At 41.5% G+C, this 27,817-nt stretch overlaps 1 protein-coding gene across 2 annotated transcripts in view; it reads left to right on the top strand.

The window, feature by feature from the left end:
- GPR107 (G protein-coupled receptor 107) overlaps nucleotides 1–27,579 on the top strand; it is a 45,813-nt gene extending 18,234 nt beyond the window's left edge. The window contains exons 11-18 of one of the 2 annotated variants that reach the window (XM_009286931.2): nucleotides 357–430; nucleotides 1,029–1,146; nucleotides 2,155–2,285; nucleotides 4,178–4,221; nucleotides 13,223–13,272; nucleotides 14,018–14,101; nucleotides 14,915–15,039; nucleotides 21,928–27,579. In XM_009286931.2, coding sequence (XP_009285206.2) covers nucleotides 357–430; nucleotides 1,029–1,146; nucleotides 2,155–2,285; nucleotides 4,178–4,221; nucleotides 13,223–13,272; nucleotides 14,018–14,101; nucleotides 14,915–15,039; nucleotides 21,928–22,024 — 723 coding nt within the window. In that variant the 3' untranslated portion in view covers nucleotides 22,025–27,579. Of the gene's footprint in view, nucleotides 1–356; nucleotides 431–1,028; nucleotides 1,147–2,154; nucleotides 2,286–4,177; nucleotides 4,222–13,222; nucleotides 13,273–14,017; nucleotides 14,102–14,914; nucleotides 15,044–21,927 lie in introns of those variants that run through there. The other variant, XM_009286932.2, reaches the window with a different exon arrangement.
- Nucleotides 27,580–27,817: the final 238 nt, after the last annotated feature.

A 27,817-nucleotide genomic window follows, 5' to 3' on the forward strand; every position in this document is an offset into this window, starting at 1 on the left:
AGAGGGGTGGTAGATGCCCCATCCCTGGAAACATTCAAGGTCAGGTTGGATGGGGCTCTGAGCAAATTGAAGATGTCCCTGCTCATTGCAGGGGGGTTGGACTAGATGGCCTTTAGAGGTCCCTTCCAGCCCAAACTATTCTATGATTCTATGAAATGACCTTATTGTTTATTGTTGCTAAACAAAACTAGAACACATTGGGAGGAAGTATTCTGTAAGATGTAACAGAGCTGAGTTTGTACACACAGACTGGAAAATTAGACTTGAAGTGGCTGTCAAGCAGACCTATTTTATAGACATGGGTGGGGTGCTGATGAGCAGCTTGTAAAGTAATGTACTGTATTTTCTGCTTCCAGATCGACTATCACTACATTTCTTCTCAGGGATTTCCTATTGAAGGATGGGCTGTTGTTTATTACATCACTCACCTGTAAGTATGTCAGAAGATTGATGTGGTAGATTCAAACAATGAAACTGAATTCCCTGTGGGGCTGCCCCCCTCCCTCCCTCCCTCCCTTCCTCCTAAGCAAACTGGAAAATTGCTGATTCTTTGGTACTGTGGTCTGAATGACAAGACAACAATCAGCCCTCTGTGAAGGGGAAGGCTCTACTTATAGAGGGCAGCTGCAGAGAATTGGTACTTATCTGGGGGGAGGAGTAAAAGGAGAAGAAATGCTTTGCTTTTCTTTGTTCATACTAATATTCAAGTATCTAATTTGCTCTTGGTGTGAATGGTAAGAGGGTACAGCTGCCAGTGTTTTCTCCTGTTCATGATGGTGAATGGATGACTCCCCCAGGAAAAGATTGCATATATTGACAATTGTGAATGAAGTGTAATATTGCTATGTGGTACACAGTTGTAAGCAAGTACATCTGCTTCACTGTTGTAGGATAAGCACTTGCCAAAATTATGAATAGCAAGGCATTTGTTTGGGTTTGTGGCTTTACTGACTGTAGGAGAGAACCTGGGCAGAAGAGGAAGCGTGATAAAATCAAGTCTCTCACTACAGTATCTGTTTCTCTTTCAGACTGAAGGGTGCTCTTCTGTTCATCACTATTGCCCTTATTGGCACAGGCTGGGCTTTTATTAAACACATCCTGTCAGATAAAGACAAAAAAATTTTCATGATTGTCATCCCACTTCAGGTGAGGACTGAGCTGTGTCAATACTTACTATCTTGTGGGAGAGCTGCTTGTGGAAACTGTAAAAGGCTGTGAATCCTTCACAAAATACCGCGTAGCTACTGCTTGTATAAGCCTATTGGTTACAGTTTCAGTTGAGCTGGAATTTCCTGGGCCAGAAGTTACTTCTGTAATTTTCCCCACTTTTCTCCCTATATTGAGTGTGAGATAGTGGTGATCAAATAGCGTCAGCAAATGAACAACTAGCTATAGGGTAGGTATATTCGTTCTGGGGCAAAACTTGGGCTGCAAAACAGTACTAAAGTACTAAGCAGAGAAATTAAATGAAAGTTGTCACTTCTGAAATGCTTGCTGAATGGGCTTAAGAAAAAAAAAAAGGGGAAAACCGAGACTTGTAGGTCCATTGGGTCTGAGGGAAACTTTTCCAGTGCGTTCAAAGTGATCAGTGCTTGTCTCCTACTCCAGGAACTGAAGTAAATAGGAGGGCAGCACTTCTCTTTGTAGATAGAACAGCTTTTCTGCCTTTCCAGATGGAATCCCTTACCAAGCTGAAAAATCAGAAGTATCTAATTAGTGTTTGAGGCTTTTATAGAACTCAGGTATGGAGTACAAAATGTGGTCAATGACCAGTTTGAATTACTGGCTTAATTTAGAATAATGTGTCTAGACTGTTTGCTATCTGTGCGTATGCAGAGTCCTGTTTCTGTATTTTTATAAGTAGATTTTGCTCTTTTTATCTCTACTGATACAGTAGAGTCAGCATAGTATATAACAAAAAGGACTACTTTCTGAATGTCAGCAGAAATAAGTTCCGATAAGTTTTATTTCTGTAAATCCTGTGTAGATGCTGCTGAATGTGTGACTTTCTTGACATAGAGCTGCAGAAGAATTATTGATGTTACTGAATGGGCTGTTTCGGCAACTGTGGGACAGCTTTTGCTGAATTGGCAGCCAACATATGGTATCTCCTTGGAAAGCTTCTGAAACCATTAAGCATGTTTTGTCCTGTAGGTACTGGCAAATGTGGCATACATTATCATAGAGTCAACAGAAGAGGGGACAACTGAATATGGACTGTGGAAAGAAATCCTCTTCCTGGTAGACTTGCTATGTTGTGGAGCTATCCTGTTTCCAGTGGTATGGTGAGTCACTGTATGTGTTGTGTGGTTTCTGAGCCCTGATGGCTTGAGCTGTTTCTGAACTAATGAGTATTGACTGCTAGTTAGAGCTAAAGATAGTGCCAAAGCAAAAAAAGTCGGTCCTTTGGAGTCAAGTGTTAACTTTTTTTTTTAAACTGTATCAGTCTTAACACTTCAGTCTTGTGTTGTGGAAGATACTTGTTTGGGGGATGTTAAAGTGGGGATAAGGTAAGGTGGGTGGCGATTTAAGTGTGGCCAGCACAGTGCAGACTATAGGTGCTTTTGAAACTTGGAATTTTGCAGAAGTGCTCACTCTTTTACATTGAGAAACGGGGTTTTGCTTTACTGACTGAGGTTGAAAACTAGGCTGTTAAATTCTAAAACAGTAGTGCTGTCTAAGATCAGTGCTGCCTTCAAGCAGAATAGTTGCATTTTTTCCTTGACTGTTTAGAAGAAATAATCCCACAGGGAGCATTTCCCTGCCTTTTCTTCCACTCTACTTGGCAAGGAATAATGTTGGTTATATAAAACTCGACCAAAACACAGATAATTCAGATAAACAATGTTGTTGCTTCTTGCCAGTTAGTCAGAACATTTATCTTCTAAATTAATTTTAGTCTTAATTGGATAAACAGCTGGATTTAAAGGAGGATATGAAGGAACTTCTGGCTCCTTGTTTAGTAAACACAGAATATTCTTCTTTTTCTCCAATATCTCCAGTATTTTTTTTCTGAAATGCAGAGTGAATATAAATGTCTGTCTAGTAAATATGTCATCACTCTAGAGTGTGTAACTCTTGAGTGTTTCAGAGAACTGTTTCATAATGCATATGTGCGTGTAAAGACACACATACATATTGCTCAGTAGATGGGAGTAAGCTTCAGCTTGACTTGTGAGGGTGGGTTTCAGCTGTCCTTACCTTCCCAACTGTCCTTTGTGTAAGGGCAAAACCCTACACAGTCTTCCCTTCTGCCAAGGCTGGGAAACGTCTTCCAAGAAATTTGCACTACCCACTTGTCCCTTCCCCCACTCCAGTCAAAATGCTGCAGCTCCTCTGAAGTTGAGAGCATTTGGGTATGGTAAATAAAACTGCAGGAATATTAACTTTAATTGTAGAGAGACTCTGATTTCCTATGATAAAGGTGACTTTTACAGTCGCAGCTCTTACTACCTAATGCTAGAATCCGTATGTCCTACCCAGTGATATGCAGGTACAAAACTTGCTTTCCATAAAGGAACTGTATCTGAAGAACAAATGCATTTGGGTGAGCTGTCCTGTAACTGTTTATAGGGTACACCCAGTGTTCCTGCATTGTCATGACACCAACATAAACTGGCAGTGAAGCCCAGGACATAAAATCCTACCCCTTTTTCATCTGGATAGTGTCACTGCAGCTGGTGGGATGACTCATGTGAGCAAGGTGACTAAGACTTGGCCCTTGAATTTACATTCCTGCAGGGTAGATTCTGTTACATAAGTTGCCTATGTAGACATCTAAGCTGTAATCAACTATTTAAATGAAAAGAGCTTAAAAGAGCAGTAAGATGCCGAATGCTTGGCAGTACTCTGAATAGTAGCTCAGCTTAATTGTACAAGTGGAAAGCATTATGCTGGAAAATGCCCTAGTTCCTCTCTCTGCTCCCTCCCTCTCACAAAGCTTTCTGTAGGCTGAAGTAGGCTTTGACAATCGGCTTTCTTAATCACAAGGAGATACAGATACTCGAACTAACTGCCCGAGCTGGGGGTGAAATATATGCAGTGCTAAGCATGGTTAATTTACGAGCGTACCCCAGCCATAAAGAGCTAACAACTTGTCAGTGTTCTAGAGAGCTGCAGTGAAAAGGGAGTGCAAAAATTACAGCTAATCCACTCTTTTTTTATTTTTATTTTTCAGGTCAATAAGACATTTACAGGAGGCTTCAGCAACAGATGGGAAAGGCAAGTAATCTGTAATTTTTTTCTGTTTTATGCTACATGCCATAAGAATGCTAGAATTTCAAACACATGATGCTGATTTAAAATATGTAAACTAAAACTACAAATCTACACTATGTTATCGTCATACTGCTGCTTTTTCCTCAGTCGGCTTGTGGGAATAACTTTTGGAAAATGACCTCTTTCATGTATTGCTTTGACTACCAGAACTCATACGTGGAACTCATTCTGTGGTACTTGCACAGTTCTCAGTGCTCGAGCCAGACATGACATTTAGAGCAAATCATCTTGACAGATTTGCCTTCTTTTCTCAGACTCGAGTGTTCAGAAGCAGAATTAGAAATAAATTTCGGAATTGCTGACTATTAGCCAAAATAGACCCCCTTATTTAAGTTTCTGCAGAAATCTGTTCCTGCCAGAATAGGGGAAACAAACCTCACTATGAAACAAGACATAAATTGGCATTCAATGTAACACAGTTCTTGACTTGTCCATGTTTGTACAGCAGTTTAAAGGACTGCTTGTGTAAAGTCAAGTTATGTTTATTGTAGCAGAGAAAATGAGATGATGGATGGAAAGCCAACCCAAATATGGCTTCTGTAGCGTGTGCTTTTCCTGCCTTATCCGCTCACTTCTTCTGAATTAGTTCCTCAGTTGGCTGCAGATGCAAACTACGGAGCACAGCGCTGGCTTCCTTAGAAGCAGGCAGCCCTTTCAATATTCTGTCATTTGATGGCTTACTCTTCTTGAAACTTCATTTGTAGAAGGTCCTTTGTTGGCAGCATCCTTTCAACCCAGTCTTATCCCTTAACTCTTGTCTCTCCGTTCTGGAGATAGCCTCCTAGGTCTTGATACTTCTTCCAGCCATTTCTTGGCTTCCACTGAGATGCTTGCATTTCAGTGCAGATGGCCTCTGTAGTCTAGTAGGTGCAGTATAAGGCTGGGTACTGAACTCAGCTCTGTGCAGACCACAGATTAGGTCTTTTCTTGCCATCTGTTTAAAATGAAACAATAATGAAGGTGAGCTCAGCATTTTTTTTTGAGTTTCAAAGTTAAAAAGAAAAAAACAACCAACAAACAAAACCAAAAATGAACAACCACCCCCCCACCCCTAAAAGGGGGAAAATACTAATTTCTAATAGCAATATAAAAGAGGTTAGTGTTGATAACTTAACATGAATGTTATTGGTAGCTTTCTCATTAGTGTGTTCACATGGGTTCAGTGACATTCGCTGTTGAATGTGTTTTACCTTATCCACTGAGCATATGTTCTGGCATATTTACGCTCTTACTGTTACAAAGTCTGCTTAAATTTAGGCACTCCTTGAAGTAGTCCCTTTCTTCTGAACTGAGGACTTTGCATATGTAAGGCCTGGTTCTTAGCTGAAGCCTCCGTGTGTGACTGCAAATAGAGGTCAGCTTTCCTGTAACTAAGGCAGAAGTGCTGGGAGGCAATGGACTCTGTGACTATTCTGACACTGAGCACTCAGCAGCTAGTGATTGTAACTGAGACAAACCCTCTAGATCTGTGTGGCCTCAGGTGATCACCCCGTGCCTACTTTGCACTTGATGGTTATTATCACAAGATGGTGCTATGGAGTTTGCTTGACTTCAGAACATACTGAGTGAAGGAGAAAAGTAAGGTGGCCAACATCAAGGATGTTCAGCATAGACTCTGGACCTGTCCACTGTTCATTGTGATGGGTGGAATCCAGATCCAAGTAAAACCAAGCAGTTCTGAAGGATGTGTTGTAGTGTATAGTGAAGGTAAAAGAAAATGGTGATCTGAGGAAAAACTGGTTGTGTCTTTCTAGCTAGTCAGTGATATGCACAGTAGCCCCTAAGGACTGTTCTTAGTCCTCTGTTTTGTGGTGTTCTCCACGGGCAGTGGTGTTCTTTATCATGAATGTTGCTTGTGGATCACCTACTGTCATTACCATGCTTCATTGTGCAGATCCTGCAAGTTCAATAATTGTGTGTTGAGAGGGACTTAGCAGCTGTGTTATGCTACACTAATAATAAAAAGCTAAGGAAAAAAAATTTCAGGGAAAACATAGCTACCAGATTGTGGCCAGGACAGCCACAGTGCTGGGACTCACTTGTGAAATACAGTGTGGTTAGAGTATTTAGAGGCTGTTGATAGGAGCCCGTGGGGAGCAAGTCAATGGCAATGTGATGCCAGAAGCAGAATGTTACCTAATGATGTCATGTTGCTAGTGTGTGTGGCTGAGAAAACCAAAAGTGATATGGTTGCCCTGTAATAAGGTAAAATCACTCATGTTAGGCTTATAAATGAATAGTCTGGACTAGAACCACATGCTCTTAACTCTGTAGGCTTCCCTTGGAGGACCTGTTCTGCAGAGGTGCTGCACAGTGTCTTAGCTTCTCAGAAGAAAAATAGGACCAGTGCTAACTCTAAAGTCGCCAGCACTTTTTTCCACAGATGAAGATAGTTTTCTCCTGAAGTGGTAAAAACTACTGGATCCTTTCATATGCAGTTTAACTGCTGCACAGCCTGTCCTCTGGTTAGAGCTGATGAATCTTGTGGAGACAAGTTCTGGTTGGACTGCCTATTGCTTGCTAGGATTTATTGTCTGTTATTACCTCAAAGGCTGCTTTCCCTGTTCTCTCCCACAGACTTCGTTAACTTATATGGTGTCCTAGGGAATTATATACTATAAATTCAATAGCTGTTTTTCCTGGTGCTGAGTCTTCTGGTGACCTTCTTGTTGGTGAGAAAGGCCTAAGGTAAATAATTTTTGCTTCCTTGCATCTGTTAAAACTGACAACTCTAGGACTTCACGACTCGGTATCCTGGTGGTGTTTCCCGACTGTCTGTCTGTCTTGTCCTCTTCCAGCTACTTCACAACCTGTTTATTAGGTAGCAGTCCCTTGGGTCAAGTGCAGCCATGACTGCAGCGTGACTGGACTAGAAATGAAGCAGAAGGCTGGTTGGACTACTAGTCTTTTAGTCTGTTGCAGCTGTGCTTGCCATAAGCCTTTATATTAGCATGTACGATTATTAAAAAGACTTAGTATATGTAACAATGATTTGGAGTCACTAGCTAATGGTCATTTAAACTTGATTGATTTTTTTTTTAAAAGATTGCTTTCTATAGTGGGAAAGCTAGAGGAATGGGTCTAAAGCCATAATTATCCAGAGAGACCTTACATGCACAGATGCTGTGGATTGCTAGTGAAGAGCAGTCATGGTGGTACAGTGATGCAGCTGAGTTTGAGCTGCCTGGTTGTTTGCTTTTTTTCCCCTTGAAGGTGATCTCTAACTCTAAAGTAAAATATCTGACCTACACAGGCTTCTTATCTTTGCACAGCAGTGGGCGTAAACATCCCATTTTTAGAAGCTTTTTTTTTTCCCCTTTTAAAATCGCCACCTTCAGACTTAAGCAAGCGCCTAGCTGCAGCTCTTTAGTCTGTCACTGTTCTTTCAGATGGGAGCAGTGCTTTCTGTCCATTTCTAGATCTGCATTACAAATGTCTTGCTTGCAGATTTAAGGAAATCAGCCTTGCAAACTGAGCTAGAATTGTTCAGGCTGGAAAGCTGCTCAACTACCACTACCTTGTTTACAGGCATCATGAGAAAAAGAAGAGAGGGAGTATGTTGTAGTAAACTTGCTTGTTTTTGTTTGAAACTCAAAAGTTCTTGGTCACTGGACCTCTCAAGTCTCATAACCCACTCTTGTGTATCATGTCATCTGCTGTTTGAGGGAGGAATGGAGGGCTAGAAACACCACTGCAGTTTTTGTTCTACTTTTACCTCTGTGTGTGATGAGAGATGTGAAACTCGGTGCAGTCTGATCACGAACGGTTAGCTATTTCCCTGAAGCACTGCAGCACGTCATAGTTGGCAGCAGAATTGGGGGAAATGCATTGCAGTGTGTAGCCTCCAGGCAACATTCCCTGTGTGCTGTGCAGTGGGCAAATGATGATTAATGCTTTCATGCTTGCCCCCATGTTGGGAGAAACCACTTGCTGTATTCAGTGTCTTCCTGCTTCTGTACCATGAAAATGCTCTGAACAAAGAGCCTGGTCCTGCATGGTGCGGAACACCCTCTGCTTAGCTGAGCTCAGCAGACGCTGGAGGCAGTGGCTCCGTGGAGACCTCCACAGCGCTCCAGCGAGAAGGAAGGGGTAGTGCAGAGGTAAACATGCTCTAGGCAGTACATGGGCATGTCAAACCTTGAGATAAAGCTTAGTGATTTAAGTGTTGAGACCTCAATGGATAGCACTGGAGAGTTGGGAAATGTTGAGAAATGAAATAGGCCTATTATGTTCAGTGTACCACTTCCGGGTGCCCTAGATAGCTCTCCAGGGTTGATGTAGCAATTGCGTGTTGGACATACATTGCTTATCCTGTACTTTGGACGTTCTTCTGACCCTGGTGGGGAACTTTTGTGCCAAATGGCTAATGTGTTTTAGAATATTCAAGATTAACTAGTCTGTGCCACCTTCTCATGCATGACACCGAGAGTTGCTATATCTGTTTGCTTGACGTCTTCTTTCTGGTATAGGAATGCTTTTAAGCAGAGTGCTGTAGAGATTATAGGGCCATACTTCTCAGAGTTACTCCTGGAGTTGCTTTTTGAGGTCTAGATCTATATGTGTGCCTTCATTCTTGGGGGCGGGGGGGGGGCTTGGTAATGGCACAGATTGCATCTCAAATGCACCAGAGTTAGTATAGCATGCAAAGCATTGTAGAAATATTCTTAGCTGTACTTCAGCGTGTTCACTCAAGATGCATTATGGTTTGTCCTTGCATACTATATTATCTGGACTTGAGCTCCCTATGCCCTTGGCTGTGGTCCTCTTATTGTTATTACATACATATTCTAAAAAGGTCAGGTTTATTCATTAAAAAGCTATTGTCTGATGGTGTGCAAGGCTGTAGTGGATGGTCTAACTTTTTTCCCCATCTTATAGGCTGTCTCAGCATTTGAAATTTAGCATGGGGCAATCTGAAAAAGAGACTCATTATCAAAATAATGTGGTATGCTATGTTTTGATCGATGCAGATCAGGCTATTGCAGGCACAAGCTGTTAAAGTAAACGGTGATAGAGAGGGGAAACTGAGGGAAGCAAGGTATAGATGTTATAAACCTTTCTTGGAGGATGGCTTTTATCTTTTTAATTACTCTATGAAAGAGGTGGAACACAAGTATGAATTCATTTGTAAAACCTTTGGTAGAAAGTCTCTACTTTTTTTTTAATCTTCTCTGCAGTTAAGTACTGTTCCTTGAAGAATGGTTATCATACTCGAAACATAAATTTACCCAACCTTTACTGCATGCTGTGATTGCTGCTGTGTTATCACAGCTTTACAGGTTGAGGCTGCAAGTGATTCAAGTTGTAAGTGACAGCTGCTGGCCTAGCCTCTCTCCTTGCAAGTGTTGCTGTCAGTGTCTGGACTGCCAGGCTAAGGTGAATCGAAGTCTTAAAGTGTCCAGCACAGTGAGACTCAAGTGTTACTGCTTGGAGCATGTTCAGCCTGTGAAAAAGTAATTCACAGGCTGCTGATGCCAAGCAGTGATGATTTTAGACTTTCTCTAGAACAGTGTGTGCTGTAACACTGAGCTGTTTAAAAAAAAAAAAAAAAACTGGCAGAATTTTGTAGATGTGCATTAATGCTGACTTTAGTGCCTGATAGTGGAGAGAACTATTCCTGAAGTTGAGGCAGCTAGAGGAGAGTACCTAGTCGTGATAAATAAGCAAGCCAGCTTCTAGAGGTGGCTCTTCAGTCTTTCTACTTGGTGGTGGTTGTCTCTCTTCTCCCCCCCCCTTCTTTCCCATGCTCAGCCATTCTAGATATCTGGATGTACCAACCTATGACTCTCTGGTATTGATTATCATGATGAGTAGGTGAGATCTTGAGCTGTGCTCTGTCAGTTGGGAGAGGTGGCATTGTGACGCTTCAGTTGGCAGCCAGATCTTTGGCTTCACCATACTTTCCTCCTATGCACTGCATGAATCCAACAGAAATGACTCCCCAGCTCACTCAGTTGTTGACTGTAAAGCACTGATGGGCTGGCAGTTTGAATCACAGCTGTTGAGTTGGTGTTCCTTTAACTACAAAGCCTCATAATTCTCATGGCCTGTCATTGCACCAGTTGGTGGCAGTTCTTGAAGATGAATGCGTTGAGTTCAAAATAGATCCTTCTGTGTACAGACTGGTATGTGGTAAATCGCAAGATCTTCATGGTTACACTTGATGTAGCTCTCCTTTAAATAGGACAATATTGCTTCCCTGCTTCACGACTTAATGAGCTTGTCCTGCATATTCACACAGTTTAATCTTTCTCCAACTGTATTATGAAAAGCTTTTAACATTAGGTTATCTGGTAAAGCACTAAACCCATGACAATCCATAAGTTTTTGCTATTTAAATGTGGGGAAACTAGTTTTTGTGAGGGACGGAAATGAGGGAGAAGTAGCTAAACCAATGTCTCGGGGCTGATCTAGCTACCCAGGATTTAGTTAGGTTCTTGTTCTAGCAGTTCCAAGTCTTGCTATCTGTTGCCCAGTGAAGTGCTCTGTGCTTCACTGTTGGTACATCTACAGATGCAAGTCTAGACCTTGGACATTGCTTTCTGGAGTCCAGAACTGTATATTGCAAAGTAGATGCTATTCTATGTTCAGTGTTTCATATCGCAGTCCAGAAGGGAGCATCTTCCCAAAACTGAGAGCTAGTGTTCCTCTGACATACTGTGCCATAAGATTGCCCCCATGAGCACAGCCTTGTCCAAAGCCAACCCAATCTGACTGGCATTAGATGAGTAGTGCACAGTACAAGCTTTAGCTGCATGGAAACAAACTTGGAGTTCCTTCACAAATAAGGTTTGCTTTTTTTCCTCTTGAGATCTGGCTCTTCTTTCTCTTACTGGCATGCCTTGTGCTCCGTCAAAAGTTAAACATACCGTTTGGAAATGTGTAGAAGCCACTAGCCAGCACTAAATCAAAACTACTCTTAGCTTAGTTTTATCTACTTGTCAGTCAGTTTATGCCTTGTGTTAGTCAGGTGCTGTTGTTATAGTATGTCTGCTGGAGGAGGGTTTGTATCTGTCTTGAGGTGTCCGTAGCTTTCAATGGTTCTTCTGGAACACTAAAGGTAAGTTTTGGAATGTGACTCTTGATCTCTAGATTATACAAAGTAGGTGTTGTGGTTTAATCCCAGTTGGCAACCAAGCACCACAAAGCTGTTCGCTTGCTCTCCCCCTGCCCCAGTGGGATGGGGGAGAGAATCAGAAGAGCAAAAGTAAGAAAACTTGTGGGTTGAGATAAGAACAGTTTAAGAATTGAAATAAAATAAAATATAGTAATAATAATAATAATAATAAATTGTAATGAAAAGGAAAACAGCAAAAGAGAGAGAGGAAAAACCCAGGAAAAACAAGTGATACAGCTGCTCACCACCTGCTGACCGACGCCCAGCCAGTCCCCAAGAAGCGATTGCTGCCCCCCGGCCAACTCCCCCCAGCTTATGTGCTGGGCATGACGTCGTATGGTATGGAACATCCCTTTGGCCAGTTTGGGTCAGCTGTCCTGGCTATGCTCCCTCCCAGCTTCTTGTGCACCTCCTCGCTTGCAGAATATGGGAAGCTGAAAAGTCCTTGACTTAGTATAAACACTGCTTAGCAACAACTAAAACATCAGTGTATTATCACGTTATTCTCATGCTAAATCCAAAACACAGCGCTATACCAGCTACTAGGAAGAAAATTAACCTTATCCTAGCCAAAACCAGGACAGTAGGTTTATAACAGAACGTTGTTTGTCTTCATTGTAGCTTATGTAGTGGGAACCTGTTAACAGTTCGAGTGGTGCATTTGACATTACCTTTCCATAAGAAAAGCGTCATTGTTTTTGTCATAGGAAGTGAAGCATTTTTTAGTAGCTATTGGCCCTCCTCTTCCTGGTGTGTAATACTGTATTTTGTACTGTTGTGAACCTGGAAGACCTTATGTGCAAATACAGCCTTTTATAAATCTGCTTTTTGCAGTGGGTGATTTCTGTGAGGGAGTACAGGTGAGCTTAAAATGATCTGATGAAAAAGAAAAATATATATATAAGAAGGGCTTGGAGGGAATACCAGTAAGTATGTGGCAGTATTTTCTAACTGGCAACTTATGTTAATTGTCTCTGAACTGCATCTCTGTATGCTGTCAACATATCTTGGACTCCTTGCCTCTCATGTTGTCACAAAAGCACCAGGAGTCCATATTTGTAACCTGCTGCACCTCTAAAACCTGACTCAAACCAGAGTTGACAGCTGTTCTATCTGTTGTTGACCTCTGCTCATTCACATGAATATCTGCTCAGTTCCTCAAGAGCTGATGTAATCTGTTCAATAAACACAGGTTAGCCTGGGGCCTTAGCTTACACGATTTGTGACTGAAACACATGCATTTGCTATGAGAACTATTTAGTATGACTTCCCATTTCACTTGTAAGTTGTGACTGAGCCACGAATGATAAGAGGATACTGCGCAGATGTTAAGGTACTCCTGTTGCGGTTCAACAAGATGCAGTGGTTCCCAGAGCCGTGGTTACCTCAAAGTCGCTCAGGTCAGCTGAAGGCACAGAGCAGGTCAGGAAGTACCCTAGAAAAGATAAGACTTTTCTAGGAGGCAATGTCAAGTGGCATGGCCCTTCTGGCAAGAGTGAGGTGACGGTATGTAGTTGCCTATATACAGATAAGCATTAGAGGAAGGATCTATATTGCACAATGTGCGCATGTAAAATTTAGCATAAAGGTAATGTCACCGAGTTGCCTTTTTAAGAGGGCATTCACCCTGGCCTAGGAGTTGTCCAGTATGTAGACAAGCCAGACTGGCACTCCTCAGAGCACCCAACAGGCTGTGGGACAAATCCTTTTAGTCTGGGATTACCTGAGTCCTAGTTTTGACCACTTGCCTACCTTGCAGACAAGCATCAAAAGAAACTCCGTCTCATTTTAACAATTTTCTGATGGACTTTTGTGTTTTCTTGATAGCTGCCATTAACCTAGCAAAGCTGAAGCTTTTCAGACATTACTATGTTATGGTAAGTAAAACACATGTACGCATGCATACAGAGCACTTAGAAGCTGTTCAAGCCTTTTGATGGATTACTTGTTGGAAGCTACTATAGCTGGTGGATGTGGTGGAGATGTTCCTAGTTCTGTGGCAGTGCTGTGCTTTGGCATCTTGGTCAACTGGGTTACAATCCTCAAAGCAGCTTCCTTTCCTAGTGGTTGCATCCTTCTGTCTATCTTTAAATTGGTTCCAGCTATTTGTAACACTTACTAATTTCCTCTGGAGACAGCTTGAGCTGCCAGTTGAATTGATGGGCTTGAATAACGTACTGTAAACTTGCTAAAAATTAAACTTGGGACCAAATGGTGCCTTGAGATGCATGTGTGCAGTTTCTGATTAAGTCAGTGGGAGCCATGAGCATACCTCCCAAGAGAGCATAAGCTTCTTAATGATTTCCAACAGCCTCATTTCAGACTCTTATAAGTGGTAAGAGTAATAAATTACAATCCTGATTTTTCAAGTTCTACAGAATCCTAATACTTAAAGCATTTTCCTGCTGTAACGTAAATATGTTAGCAATAGTTTGAGTCATTTGGACGTTCAACAAGCAGTAGAGCCCTCAGCCTGTATCTTCAATGTTTATCAAGGAGCATAATAAGGCTAATCTGACATAATGAGTTGCCTGGGAATTGCTTGAGCTATTTCTCTGGAAAAAGAGGTTCCGTAAGGATGGTGCTGTTGTTCTCATCATGCTTTCTTCTTTTCCTTCCCAGATTGTGTGTTACATTTACTTCACACGGATCATTGCAATTCTCATAAAGATTGCTGTTCCATTCCAGTGGAAATGGCTGTACCAGGTATTTGCCAACAAAGGAAAATACATTCATTCCTTGATTATTTTTTTTCTTATTATTCTTTAAATATAACTGCACCAAAAAAAAAATCCATAAATTGTTCCTCATGTTGTAGTAGAACATCTTGGAGCACAGTGCTGCACCCTGTCTCCTCCTGATTTTTATCACTGATGTGCCTAAGGTGGCAGGAATATATTTTTAGTTTTATGTTTGTCCAGTAAGGCTGCTGGATTACACATGAGATGTCTGAAAGTAATTGCATTATTGATTTTTAGTCTTTCAATTCAAAAATGTCTGAAGGAAACTAATCAAGAACATACAAAGGAGGAAAAAAATTAGTCAGGTTTGCCCTGTGTAATTGAGGCCCCAGGGAGCCAGTGAAATAGGCTTTTGCTCTTCCATCTACAGGCTTTATTTGCCTAGTGACTTTTAAATACTTGGTTTCTTAACATATAATCCAAGTAACTGTGCAGGGAGTCTTTGGAATACATTAACTGTTGAAAATACCAAACAATGTAGGGATGATTTCTTCGTCTCCCCGCTTTAAAAGCCAAGTCTTGCCGTAGTAATTTAAAAGCACTGGAGTGATGGCTAGAACTGTAACTGTATTTAAAGTGACAGGGAAAACTGAAAGAACAAAGGGCTTGACAGCCTTTAGCCTGGGATTAATGATAACGGGACAGGAATTGCTTTATTATTTCTGCTATGGCACAGACTTCTTGGCCATTAAATCTTGAACCTTATGAATGAGGAGAAATGTTTCATGACCATGAAGGATTACAGGACTGAACTTCAATCTTGTGTTTTCACTTGCAGCTGCTGGATGAAATGGCCACACTTGTGTTCTTTGTCCTCACTGGGTACAAGTTCCGTCCAGCATCAGACAACCCTTACCTACAGCTTTCTCAAGACGATGAGGATGACTTTGAGATGGAAGCTGTGTAAGAACCCCTCTGCCCCTTTTTTAACCTCTTCACTTGATTTGAGAAAACTAATGTTTAAAAACAGTTTCCTTTAATCTCTCTAAATCCTTCTTTGAAAAAGATTAAGATCTGCCCACACGTTTAAAGATGAGGCGTCTATTTGGTGTGTGTTAAACTACCAAAGAGATTTGTGATACGTATAGGAGCCTCTGAGCTGGATATTGCAGTAGTGTGGAATAAGCTGGTAAAGCCTTTCATGGGGCAAAAAGATGCCCATGAAAATATCGAGTAAAAAGGCTTCTGTGTTTAATCTGTGTTGCTGAACACCAATGAGTCTTACAGATTGTCATTAATGCTTTGTATTTAAAAAAAAAAAAAGAACTACCAATCTACAGAACATAAATGAACATGGTGTAAGGTCACTTCTACCTTGAAGTTCAGCCTGTAGCTTTGCAGGAAGTAACACTGAGCTGAGGAGATGGATTTTTACCAGTACTCTTCACTGTTCTATTCCTTGCTGCTAAACCATGAGGCACCACAAATGCAGTAGGACCTAAGACAGTCTGGAGAAATTATAAAGCGGGGCTCAGCCTAAGTCCCTGTCACTTTCTTTGCAGTGTTTTCTGAGAACTTAAAATGAGTGGCATTTCTGAATCTGTACTAGAAACTGCCCTAAGAAATTCAGCATGCTAAAAGTGTTGAATACAGCTATTTTCCACAGACTCTGCCTTAATAAGAGCCAAGCTAACCTAGTCTCTTTAGTATTTACACACTTCATGCATAATTGCAGTTCACATACAGGCTGAGAAGCCTGTTCCTAAGAGTTTATTTCCAGTTTGGCAGATCTCCTTTACCTGATCTTGGGTGAAACAAATAGACACTCCAATTTTTATTGTGGGGGCAAAAAAAGTCAGAGTGTGTTTGCCCTCATAGTTAGCTCAGAAAGAAATGGAGCTTATTGGGAAATCGCTACAAGAAGGTTTGTGGTAGAATCCAGCCTGAAATGTCATGCAAGGAGTTTAATTTCTCAGAAATGTCTTAGTAACAAAGATCTTTCCAAACGCTTAGTTATTTTTGCTTTGGATCCATAAAATCTATCATTGTTGCAAGTGGAATCCAACTAGTGGGCAGTGACCCTAAAATCACTATCACTTAAGTGTTTAAATGGTTTATGTAAGAAGCTGGTTTGAGTTTGGGAGCTGGTAAATAAACATCCACATTAGGAAGACGCTGTCTGAACTAGAAGATGTGGCAGGATTTGTAATTAAACAGAAAAGAGCTTTTTTCCTACAAGATTGCCCATTAGAGTGAATTTCAACTTTGCATGACATGCTTAATGAATTTTTACTTGGCTTGTTTTGGGACTAATAATATGGCACCTTTCACATGTAGTAATTCCAGTAAATTGGAGAAGCTGCTAAATTTAAGAGAAGCTGCCAGGAATAAGCTGGAGAAAGTTTAATGAACGAAGTGATTTACATCTTGCCATAGTGAAATAGACGTTACTGGAAACTGGAGGATCAGAATTCCTTGTGAGCCTTTTCCTAGTAAGGCATTTTACTCTTTGCCTTGTGAGTTTCCATTGTTGTGCCTTGTGGGTTTGTTCCCCTTAGCCTTGCTTGAATTTTTCTCGTCTGATTCACCAGACGTTTTACTCCATTTGGGCACTTGGCAGGGTATAATCTGTAAGAGAGTCTTGTTCTTCCTTCCCCAGCTGCATCAGGAAGGTTAAGTTTGCACATATTTGAGAAGTGTGGTGTATACACATTCTGTGACAGGTGAAGCACTGCAATGAAAGTGGATTAAATTTCTTGTTGACTTGGTCTTGCTGGTCCTATTTTTGCTTTTATAAATATTAAATGTTGTTTCTGTGGGGGAAAAATATCAAGGCTTACTTGAGCAAGTGACTAAGTGCCTGACAGCATCCTGACTAACCATTGTATGTGTGTGTTTTGTCTTTCATGTGATAAATACCCACTTGTCTTCAGAGGCTGTGGCCTAAGTTAAAAGCCTGCAAACTTCAAACTTCATGGTGTTCTGCCATGTCTTATTGCCAAGTTTTATGGTTGTTTTTCTCTCCCAGAGAGTTTTTGTTAAAGTCAGGCTCTTTAAAACACTTGCTGCAGAAGCATTCAGTTTCTTCAGACTCAACATTTCTGTGAGCCAATGGAGGGGAGAGCCGTAACGTCACCGAGCCTGTTTTCCAGACTTGCTTGTCTTCCAGCAAAAAATAGGACATTTTAAGTGCAGCTCTCTAGCTTATGCCTGTTTTCAAGCAGTGCAAACTATACAAAGCTCAGTCTGGCAGTAAATGTAAATATTGTTAAGGACATTGTGGAAATCTGCAAAGTTTCAAGAAAAATCCAAAGACTAGGTGTCTGTGACAGAAGCAACATAAGGCACAAATCCTCCCTCCGTAAATTCTTGTAACTCTCAAATAAAATATAAATCAAGAACAGCAAAGGTAACTTGTAATAAGTCTTTTCAACTAACATGCCTCTGTCTTGGGGTAGGACTTTCTCTTCAGTTATGCCAGACTCAATAGAAGTTGTCCTGGTGGAGAGGAGAGTACGACTAAACCTGAACTAAGGACCAGTCTGTTCTTTTTCAAGTAGGGTCAATAGCCATTCATCATCAACAAAGTGGCTTTCTGTGTATTCTGTGCTGGGCAGCCTCTTGAGCCCATTCTGTCAGTATGTGGGCTTGTCGCTGACAGTTTGTTAGATTTAAGAACTCTGAAGAGGTACAGCCACACTTGGCAGAAAGAGTTGTCAGGCTTCCAGTCCTAATGCCATTTCTGGGGCATGAACACAAAAATATAAACAGTACAGTAGATGAGGTGGGGTGAGGAAGGGGAAAGAAAGCAGTTTGGGGTTTGTTTGTGGGGTTTTTTGGTGGTTTTCTTTTTTACTCTTGCAGTAAGTTATTTCATTAGCTCAGTAAGTTTGCTTTAAATGTTAGGTACCAAAGTGGTCTTCTACAGATCTTGTTTGAGAATGATGTTCATACGTGCATGTGGGGTTAAGATATTTCCACTGGAGGAGGAATTACAGAAAAGCCATTAATGGTTGTTATTAATTCAGTAAATCCATCTTACTGAGTGTGTGGAGACTAACTTTGTTTTTTCTTAACGCCCAAAACAGCCTCAACATAGTGAACTGTTGTGGTAACACTGACCTACCTTTGCTGATGCCTCGGGATCTGGAGTTTCTCACTGTACCATAAGGCAACCTATTCAGTGCTGAGACTTGAAGTCCTGGTTGGTTGCTTTTCTTTGCTTCCTCTCAGGTTGTTCTTCATGGCAACTGATTCATGATGCTCTCCATTAGAAGTGACTTTCTTCACCTAACACATCTTTCCCATGCAGAGATCAGCTTTTTTGCTCAATGGCTGATCAGTTTTCACTCCAGTCTGCAATAGCTTGTAAAGGCCGGCTGCTGCCAGTATCGCAGTGTTTCCTGTTGGGACTATAAAACAAAAAAAGAGAAGACAGCTGAGATCCACCACTGTGGAGGGCTGAAAATATTTCTGAATGTTTAGCCATCTCTTGATACCTTGGATAGAATGTAGGAGGGGGGGGAAGAGAATTATGACATTTCCACAGCACGTACCACTGCAATGGAGTGTTCAGGGAATTCCTTTTGTGCCTCATTTGTGACAGGTATCCTGCTGACAGCCACAAAAATTCTCTCTGGAGAGAGATGGATTTGTTACATTTTAGCTACTGCTAGTTTGTGGGCTAGAAATGCAGTTCAGCAAACTGCAGGTGAGGAACATTTACTTGCAGTATTGCAGGTCAGAACTGAAGTCCTGAGACTGCTCAGAGGACTAGAATGAGAATTGCAGTGTGCTTGGGCTTAGTGCTGATACCCCTGTTTTACTGGGCACTAAAACGTGTTGGCTGAACTGATTTTGAGAGGGAGAGGAGTTGCCCGTTGTACACAAACAATCTGGAAAAAATGAGGACCCGAGCTACGCCATACACTTGTCAAGAGGCAAGAACAGTGCTCATCAGCTGGTCTTTAACTTTCACTGTTGAGGAATCCACCCCGAAATCTCTCCCAGTTCTTTGCTATCGTTGCAGGGTGGGGACAGTAAATGGCCTTTCTGGTAACAAATTACATGACTGGACCTGGCTGCAATTTTAGTATGTAGCTGTTTGTTCTTTCCCTCCATGAAAGTGGGTCATTCCCTCTTAGCCATAACCTCTGATCATTTTTGTCATCGTCTTGGTGTGTAATGGGTTTGTAATTGTATTAAAATGCAGTGCTAAAATCTAGACTGTGTGCCAGGTGGGATCTTACTAGCTGTGAGTCAAGTGTTGGGACTACTTTGGTGTCATGCATGTGCAAAACACCTATTTATATATCCCAGTACGTCTGCTGTTGCATTGCTATGTTAGTGGCTCATTTTTGGTTTGTAGCCCATCGTAATCTTCAGCTCCTCCCTGAAGAATTGATACTTAGCCCCTTATTCTGTAATTACAAAGTTTATTATTTCTGAAGAGTAAACTTTGTAGTTGTCCTGCTGCATTGTCCCATATTTTTCAGCCCATTACTTAGATTTGCCAGAATCTTTTTGCATTCTAGTCCTGTTCTCAAATATGTAGCTCTTAGTGTCTTCTGCAGATTTAATAAGCAAGTTCCCTATTCCATTTCCCAGGCAATTACTGAAAATATTGAGTAGAAGTGAACCCAGGACAGACCTCTCTGGAACCACACTCAATGTTCTTTCATTTTTGACAGGAAACCATTAAGTACATCTCAATGCGTGCTTTTCCAATTAGTTATGCATCTACTTTGATGGTTTTGTCTAGCTCACGTTTCCCCAGATTTTTTCCTATGTGACTGTGGGAAAACCTTTGTCAACAGGGAGAACTTGAGATCTGCATGTTCTCTGTGCTGATAAGCTTGATGTGATTTCTTCCAGGCAAATGTTTACTGTTTACTAATTCCATCTTTCTCCTTTAAGCAACCTGCTTACTCTTCTCCCTTTTTTTTTTTTAATTTCAATAGGGAATAAAGGTGCTATTTGATCTGTACTCTTCTGACCCTTTCCCTATTCCCTTAAACACAAGCTCATCTAGGCCCACTCTGAAGTGTCTGAACCACTGACAGTCGCAGTACTGCCACTGCTAGAGAGTCACTGAACACACCAGTTTGAGTAAATTGTTTTTACAGTACATGAACAGAAGCTGATATCTAACGTGGAACTAAGGGCATTATCAACAGAGCGTATCTGAAGATTACTTCTTCTCTTGGGTGATACTGTGAAAATGTTGTTAGCTAGTCTGATCAGATAAAATATTCTTACGTGGTAGACAGCAGGTGAAAGCACACAAACACTGACAGCGGCATCTTTGAACAGGCAACCTGCTCTCTTCTCCCTTTTTTTTTTTAATTTCAATAGGGAATAAAGGTGCTATTTGATCTGTACTCTTCTGACCCTTTCCCTATTCCCTTAAACACAAGCTCATCTAGGCCCACTCTGAAGTGTCTGAACCACTGACAGTCGCAGTACTGCCACTGCTAGAGAGTCACTGAACACACCAGTTTGAGTAATTTGTTTTTACAGTACATGAACAGAAGCTGATATCTAACGTGGAACTAAGGGCATAGGTGCTATTTGATCTGTACTCTTCTGACCCTTTCCCTATTCCCTTAAACACAAGCTCATCTAGGCCCACTCTGAAGTGTCTGAACCACTGACAGTCGCAGTACTGCCACTGCTAGAGAGTCACTGAACACACCAGTTTGAGTAATTTGTTTTTACAGTACATGAACAGAAGCTGATATCTAACGTGGAACTAAGGGCATTATCAACAGAGCGTATCTGAAGATTACTTCTTCTCTTGGGTGATACTGTGAAAATGTTGTTAGCTAGTCTGATCAGATAAAATATTCTTACGTGGTAGACAGCAGGTGAAAGCACACAAACACCGACAGCGGCATCTTTGAACAGGACAGTTTTATGTATGCTTCCAGGCATCCCTTGTGAATGCATTGAGCTATTGGCACTCTTACTTTCAGCATCCAAAATAACCTTTGTAGCACATTTGTGGGGGAAAAAATACCTGTACGGAATGAGAGTAATACTGTGCAAAAGAATAAAGCAAATGTCTTGTGCATGCGAATAGCCTGTTTGTATAGCAACAGGGAAAGCTACTGGGCTGAAGAGCTTGTTGGATAGCCAAGGTAGTTCCGAGTGGAGTGGTGCTGTTCTGGCTGGATAAACAGTTCAGTCTGCCTAATGTTTGAACAGTATTATGAGGCTTTATAGTTCGATGGTCAGATTGCCATGACAAAGCCAGACTTGGATGGTATAAAAAGGATGACCTCTCTCTTCTGTTTTGTTGCTGTTCATTGAGTAATTTTGCTATTAACAGGAGTTGGTGTGCATTAAGCTAATAAGGTTCTTCTGGGGCACTGTCCACTATGTGTGCATTTGTATAATACATTGTACCTATTAAAAGCATTGCAAATGCAGAAGAAAGTCTTTAATGCAGGGAATTAAGGGTGTTCAGCTGTATAGCAAAATGTTTTTAAGCAAGCTGCTTAAACTTGAGCAAATAAACACCTGGTTTAACTGTTTAACCACCCCTGCTGCTACTTCTGAGTACGAGCAAATATTATTTGCTGTTTTAGTTTAATGATAGACGGGGAGGGCCTTGAGGCTCTCAAGGACAGTGGCCTTGCTCCCAACACCCATTAGTGTTGTGTCCAAGATGATACCTGGCCTGCAAAATGGTAGCAATAGGAGAGACCAAACATTGAGACTGCTAGGTCTTGGTAACGAGATGCTCAAGGAGTGTTATTTGATATGTGCAGGAACACAAGCCTGGGCTATTGGTGAAATGGATATTACAGTTCCAGTTCTGTTCTCTGATGTTTCTTCCTTCTCTTCCAGGGTGACGACTTCTGGAGTAATGGAGGGCATGAAGAAGGTCAAGAAAGTGGTGAATGGTTCAGCAGAGCCACGGGGCGAGTGGGAAAGCACGGCATGATGGACTGGACTAAGGCAGCACTTTCAGAGAAACTTTTCTAATTTATTAATATTACTCTCAGTGGAAAGGGAGCAACTAGCACTTCCCAACACTGAAACTGCAGAGTGGGGTGTGTCTAGGGGGAGCAAAACAGTGCAGAAATATAACTATTCCTCTGATCATAAGAAAATGGGATCTCTTGGTACCTGCAAGGAGCGTGAAGCTTTCCTAGGGATTTTGGGTAGCTTATTCTTTTTTTCCCCTTTCTGGATTGGTTAGGTATTCTGAATTGTTTGCAGTTGCGTTCTTCAGAATGTGTAATACTAGTATGAAGAGAAACCTTTAGTGTGTATGTAAAGTATATATTTTATATAATGCGCATATATATATACACTTGCTATGTAACATATATGCTGGGAATTACAAAGCGTGTCAGAAGGCGGGAAAAGAAGATAAGAGATGTAAGTATTCTTTTTTCTTTTTATAAACTCTTCTTTTGGCTTGGACAAAACATTACAAAACAAATGAATAGAAACAACTGCAGTTATTTGAGAGACTAAATGGGGTATTAGATCAGATGACTTCTGCCACTACTCACATCAGCGGGAAAGTTGATAAGTATCTTCTTGTCTTATCCATGCAGGTATCCACTTGAATGTGTTAGGTTTTCAAATGTATTGCTATACAGGGAGCAAGTCACTGTTCTCCATGAAAAGCACTAGCCCATAGTGCAATAAGCGTTAATGTAAATTCTCCACTGTTCATGGAGTTGCTCTTGACTCACACCCACCTGACAAGTACACAAGAAGTGTAAGACTGATGCTTGCTTTTTAGGGGTCTGCCATGCTATCCTAAACACTTAATTTCAAGCTGTGACCCAGAGCACTTTGATCTGCTTCATAAAATATTTTCAAGATATTTCAAAAGACACTCCTTTCTGGCACAGTATAAACAGTACCAGAATCTCCAGTGGAAATCTGTCTAGCAAATGTACTGCAGCATAAACCTCTGGTTCACCATTATCCGGAGTTACTTAGCCTCTCTGGATGGCTACTTGTACCTCTCTGGCTATGTCGGATTAACGGTATTGCTGTTTGAGATGGGCTGAACTGGTCAAAATGGTATTGCTGCCAAAACCAGTTAACTGCAGCTTCCAGTCCTAAATGGTTTTTGTCGGGAAAGGAGAAGACTATGACCAGAACACTCAATGCAGGGGAATACAGAAGTCTTAACTATTAGCTGCAAACTTGCAGTGGAGTCTTTAGACATGTCACAAATGCCATGTGTGTTTTATCTGTAGTACTCTGCTATCGTTAGTAAGGCAAGCTGGTGCCCATAGCTGTAGTAGTAAGGCATAGCAAATGATTGTTAATTTGGGGGAGGATGGAAGTGGCTCACTGATGTAATGAGGATAAGCTTTAAGAAAAATAAATCAAGTATAACTCACTGACCCACTGAAGCCTTAATATTCATGTAGAGACATTGACATACGGTGCTGTCGAGCAAAGTGCTTCTGTCAGGGTGACAGGGATAGTCATCATCACAGAGCTTCGCATGTGCCAGCATCTTTTACAAACTCACTTACAAATTGCTTTTTTGACTGAAGGGACTATATCTCTTGGGCATAACTGATTAGAGGACTATCAGCCACTAGGTTTTTTTATTCTTTAAGTTTAGAAGGGGGATTTTCTTTGGAACCTTGAACCACTTCTCAGTCTTTAACAGGGATTGTAGAGCTTTTAAATGAGCAGTCTGTATCAAGACGACCCGCTGTTTGAAGAGCAGCATTGTTTTCTCCGGTTGCCGCTTCTTTTCCTAGGTGTTGGTTCTGTGCATCATGGAAATGGTAGAAATTATTCTGCCTGCTTTGATGCCTGAAACTGGTTTCTCTTCAGATAAAGCATGAGAGTAGCCCTCTTCTCTGGGTACAGAGTCCTCTTCTATGTTTTCTTCCTCAGCTGTAACTGCGTAGTAATTGCAGCAGTGAAGGTTTGACTTTTGCTGTCATTGTCTTGCAAAGATACAGTTTTAGTGAAAACAGAGAAGCCTACACAACTAGAAAGGCTGTTAGGTGACCTATGAGCCTTTTAGACCTTCTGTATGAGGAAATCTTGCGCATATTAAGTAGCTGAAGTGTGAGAGATTGGACTATAAACAAACATAGGCAGTCCCAGCTCATCATACGCTTAAACACAATACCTGGAAAAACTCATCCTCTCACTCTTTGCATGGTTACTCTGTCCCTGTGGAAATGTCACTGTCTGCATCCAAAGAGCTACTCAAACAGGCTGTAAACTTTGTTCAGGGTAGTCCACTGGAGACTTGAAATCTGTTGGCACTGAAGTATGTAAAGGATAAGGATTTGCTGTCAGGAACAAAAGTGCAGTAACAGTGTTAATCCAGACATGATGTTGTCTTAGAACCTGTTAATATCTTTTGCGAATGAGGTATGAAATTCTGATGGGTGTGGCATTTCATCCAAAAACATGAGGGGCTGTGCCGAGATCCCAGCGTGGGCTGAGCTGGTTCTAAACAGCTGCCTATTCCATACCTCAGCATCAGTGGGGCTGCCCATTTGGCAAGTGCTTTTACCTTAGTCTCAGGTTTCTTTTTTATATGCACTTTTTTCGCTGAAGTTGCGCATGGTGTGGGTTTATCTGCCAAGTCCCTGGCTCACTAGTCAAAGGCCAAAAAATGGGTGACTTCTTTTTGTCTTGGCATGAGAAGCCATGGCAGTACTCCAAAAGTGTTTTTAGAAGAGCTGTTCCCAAGTTCAGACCTGAGCTTCAGCAGTCAGCTATACAACCGACTTCAGCTGGCACTTAATGCAGGATGCTAACCAGCAGTACAACAGTAACTAGTCAGACCTAAGCATTAGTAGAGAAAATGAATGTGGATGTACAAGTGAAAAAGCAGAGTGATAGAAGGTTCTTACTGCAGCCATTTCCAAAGTAAATTTCCACTTTTCTCTGGTGGAACTCTTTGGAGCAGGTTGAAAAACTGTCTTGCAGGGATTGGACGGTGGCTGGGGTGTTGGAGGACGGAGAGGATGGCTGCAGCTGTGCTTCTCGCGCAGCACAGTGTGTGCTGCACCGCAATGCATGAAAGGGAGGGCTAGTCCCTCCCTCTTCCTCCCAAGGCGAACCCATATCTGCATGACTGGCAAGTGCATGACTCTCTATTGCTAGCGAAAAGTGGCAGCTTAGAGCCCACCAGGCAGGATAATCGCAGTGCTTGCCTTTCAAATGCTGATGGCTGCCTATCTGGTAGGAAGCTCTGTCTTTCATGGGGAGGGAAAATAGAAGAGCTGCTTGTGGCTTACAGATCGTTTTGGGATACAGCCTTACTTTCCTGTCTTTGCCTTTTACCAAAGTGAGCAACTAAAACAATCACCCTGCGAGTACACAAGGGTATAATGACAGAGGTCCTGGAAATGTAGGTCTGGTGCAATTCAGAATAAATGGTTTTGAATGCATTCACATATGTTGCTGCAGTGGAGTACTCTGCACCCTCTGCAGATAAAAATGAGATTGGTTCAGTCTTCAGCTGTAATGCAGGTTATGCCCCAAGAAATCCCTATTGATGATGGCGTGCAAATACCACTGATGCACTCCTCCTTCCTGCTGTAACTGTTCAGCAAGCTGTCTTCCATAGGAAACCTCCTTGCAGTGCAACTGCCAGACTCTTGCATTCTTCAGGTTTAAAAATGTTTTCCTTGATGGTTCATCAAGACACATACTAAAAAGAAAGCAAGACATAATGGGGTCATCTGGAACGTTGCTGCTGCTTGCTCAAAATGTAGCAGTTCGAATTGAAGAAGCCACATGCTGTCCTATTAAGATGCTCTTTCATGTTGTCATCTAACTCAGCATGTCATGATCTGTGCAGTGCATTGTTCAGTGTTTCTCTCCAGCTGAGTGCCCTGTTCCTGGATTTCCATGCTGGCATACCCTGGGAGCATGTTGTAAAAATTTGCTGCATTGCAGTATTTTGTCTTGGAGCTAGTAATGTGGAAGATGTATTTTTCTAAGCTAAATGGACTCTCTCTAGCATGAGTGTGCAACCACCATGTGTCGTTAAGCACTGTAACATTCCTTCTGGCCATGAAAGGGCATGTCCTAATCACTCCGGTGTCCACATTTGGTGAAAGTCCAATGGAAGATTTTTAGTGTGTTGAGTCTTTTTTCCTTACAGTATGCTCCTCTTCAAGAGGAGAAATGCAGCCTGGCCAGTGACAATCAAATTGACAAGAAAGGTTTTTTTTTTGTTGTCTTTTTGAAAATTGCCTAGCTGCATTTGAAGCAAATATTGGGTATTTGTACGATCTGTTGAGCTCTGAGAACTGAAGTTGCTTAGTTATTAAAAAAAGTAATTGGGTAGTAGCACAGGTATTGAAGGGAAGGAAATCCTTCCTCCTTCAGACTACCTGGTTTGTCAAACTGAAGGATAGCTAACAGACTACTGTTGCTTTAAAGCATATGTTTTATTGATTCAATTGTAAAATGTTTCCCCGTTTTTCATCTTTGTAAAAAGAACATGGAGCTGTGGTCTGCAGTAGATGGAAGGTACAGTCATGTTTGAAACATAATGGGACTTATACTGTCTAAAACCTGTGACCTTGTGTGTAACTTCAGTAACCTGAATGTTTCATGAAAACTGAGGAGGTGCTGCCCAGAGACACTTGACCTATGTTTCTTTGTGTTCCTTGGGGTTGATTTGCTGGAAAACGTTGTTCTAAATTGGATTAATCTGGCTTTTCTTGTAGCCGCTGGGTATGATGCTGGTTTGGGCTTATTAATCACTTTTACTTAGCAATATTGGGAAGCTGTGTATTTTCCCCCTTGTAGTTTCTCGCTTGGCTATAGCAATGATCCTGTAAGAACTCCGCACGATATGTACTTGCAAGTGGCTGGAACAGGATTTAAGAAAAATACTGAGATATTCACTTACACGTAAAGTGACAGTACTAGAAGAAAGTGGCTGAGGAAAGAGTCACTCCTTGTAGGTTGGCTGGCTCAAGAACCCATTTATGTTTTGACTGCAGCAATCCTGTAGAAAGGACAGTTCTTAATAAATACTTCCCCGTGGGATTTCACTCGGTGTTCTGCTCTGTGTAATAGAGCCTGACCTCCACACGAAGCACTTCGTCTTGTAGCTAGGATACTGGAGCGTTGGGCTGGTACCTGTTCTGTCAAAACAGACTAGGGGTCTAAATAGCTTTCCTTTCCCTTTAGTAACTATTAATAATTAATTCTAGATCCTCTTCTGTCATTAAGCAGCTTTAGGGCACCTTGTACAGTGTAGCTTTGAATTCATTTAGTAAACGACCTCCAGCAACTCAAAAAAAACTTTCCTGTGTACAGCAAGGTCCAGTTCCAGGGTGTTTGGTGACCTGTAAATATCCTGTTCCTCAGTTCATGTTCAGATGTACAAATGTTTTTTTAAGTATTTTTTTAAACTTTATTAAAAGAACAACAAACAGTATTTGAAGAGAAGCAAGGTTAGATACAAATCAGGATGGTCTGTGTAACTTGGTTTCCCTGCTGTGATGCAAATGTGTAAAATAAAGATTGACCAGAAAGAAGTTTAATGCATCTCACTTTCTGCTTCTGAACTGCTAGCACCCAAGCTGACCCGTTGATTCCAAAGTCTGCATTTCCCCATGCCTAACTTCCATTTGCAGCCACTAACATATGCATCATGCATACAGGGCCAAATCACAAAAATCTTGTGTAAATGTGTTGTGGTTTAACCTGGCAGGCAGCTAAATACCACACAGCTGTTCCCTCGCTCCCCCCCAGCAGGATGGGGGAG

The sequence above is a fragment of the Aptenodytes forsteri genome, unplaced genomic scaffold (assembly GCF_000699145.1).
Source record: "Aptenodytes forsteri isolate BGI_AS27 unplaced genomic scaffold, ASM69914v1 Scaffold136, whole genome shotgun sequence".
Lineage (NCBI taxonomy): Eukaryota > Metazoa > Chordata > Aves > Sphenisciformes > Spheniscidae > Aptenodytes > Aptenodytes forsteri.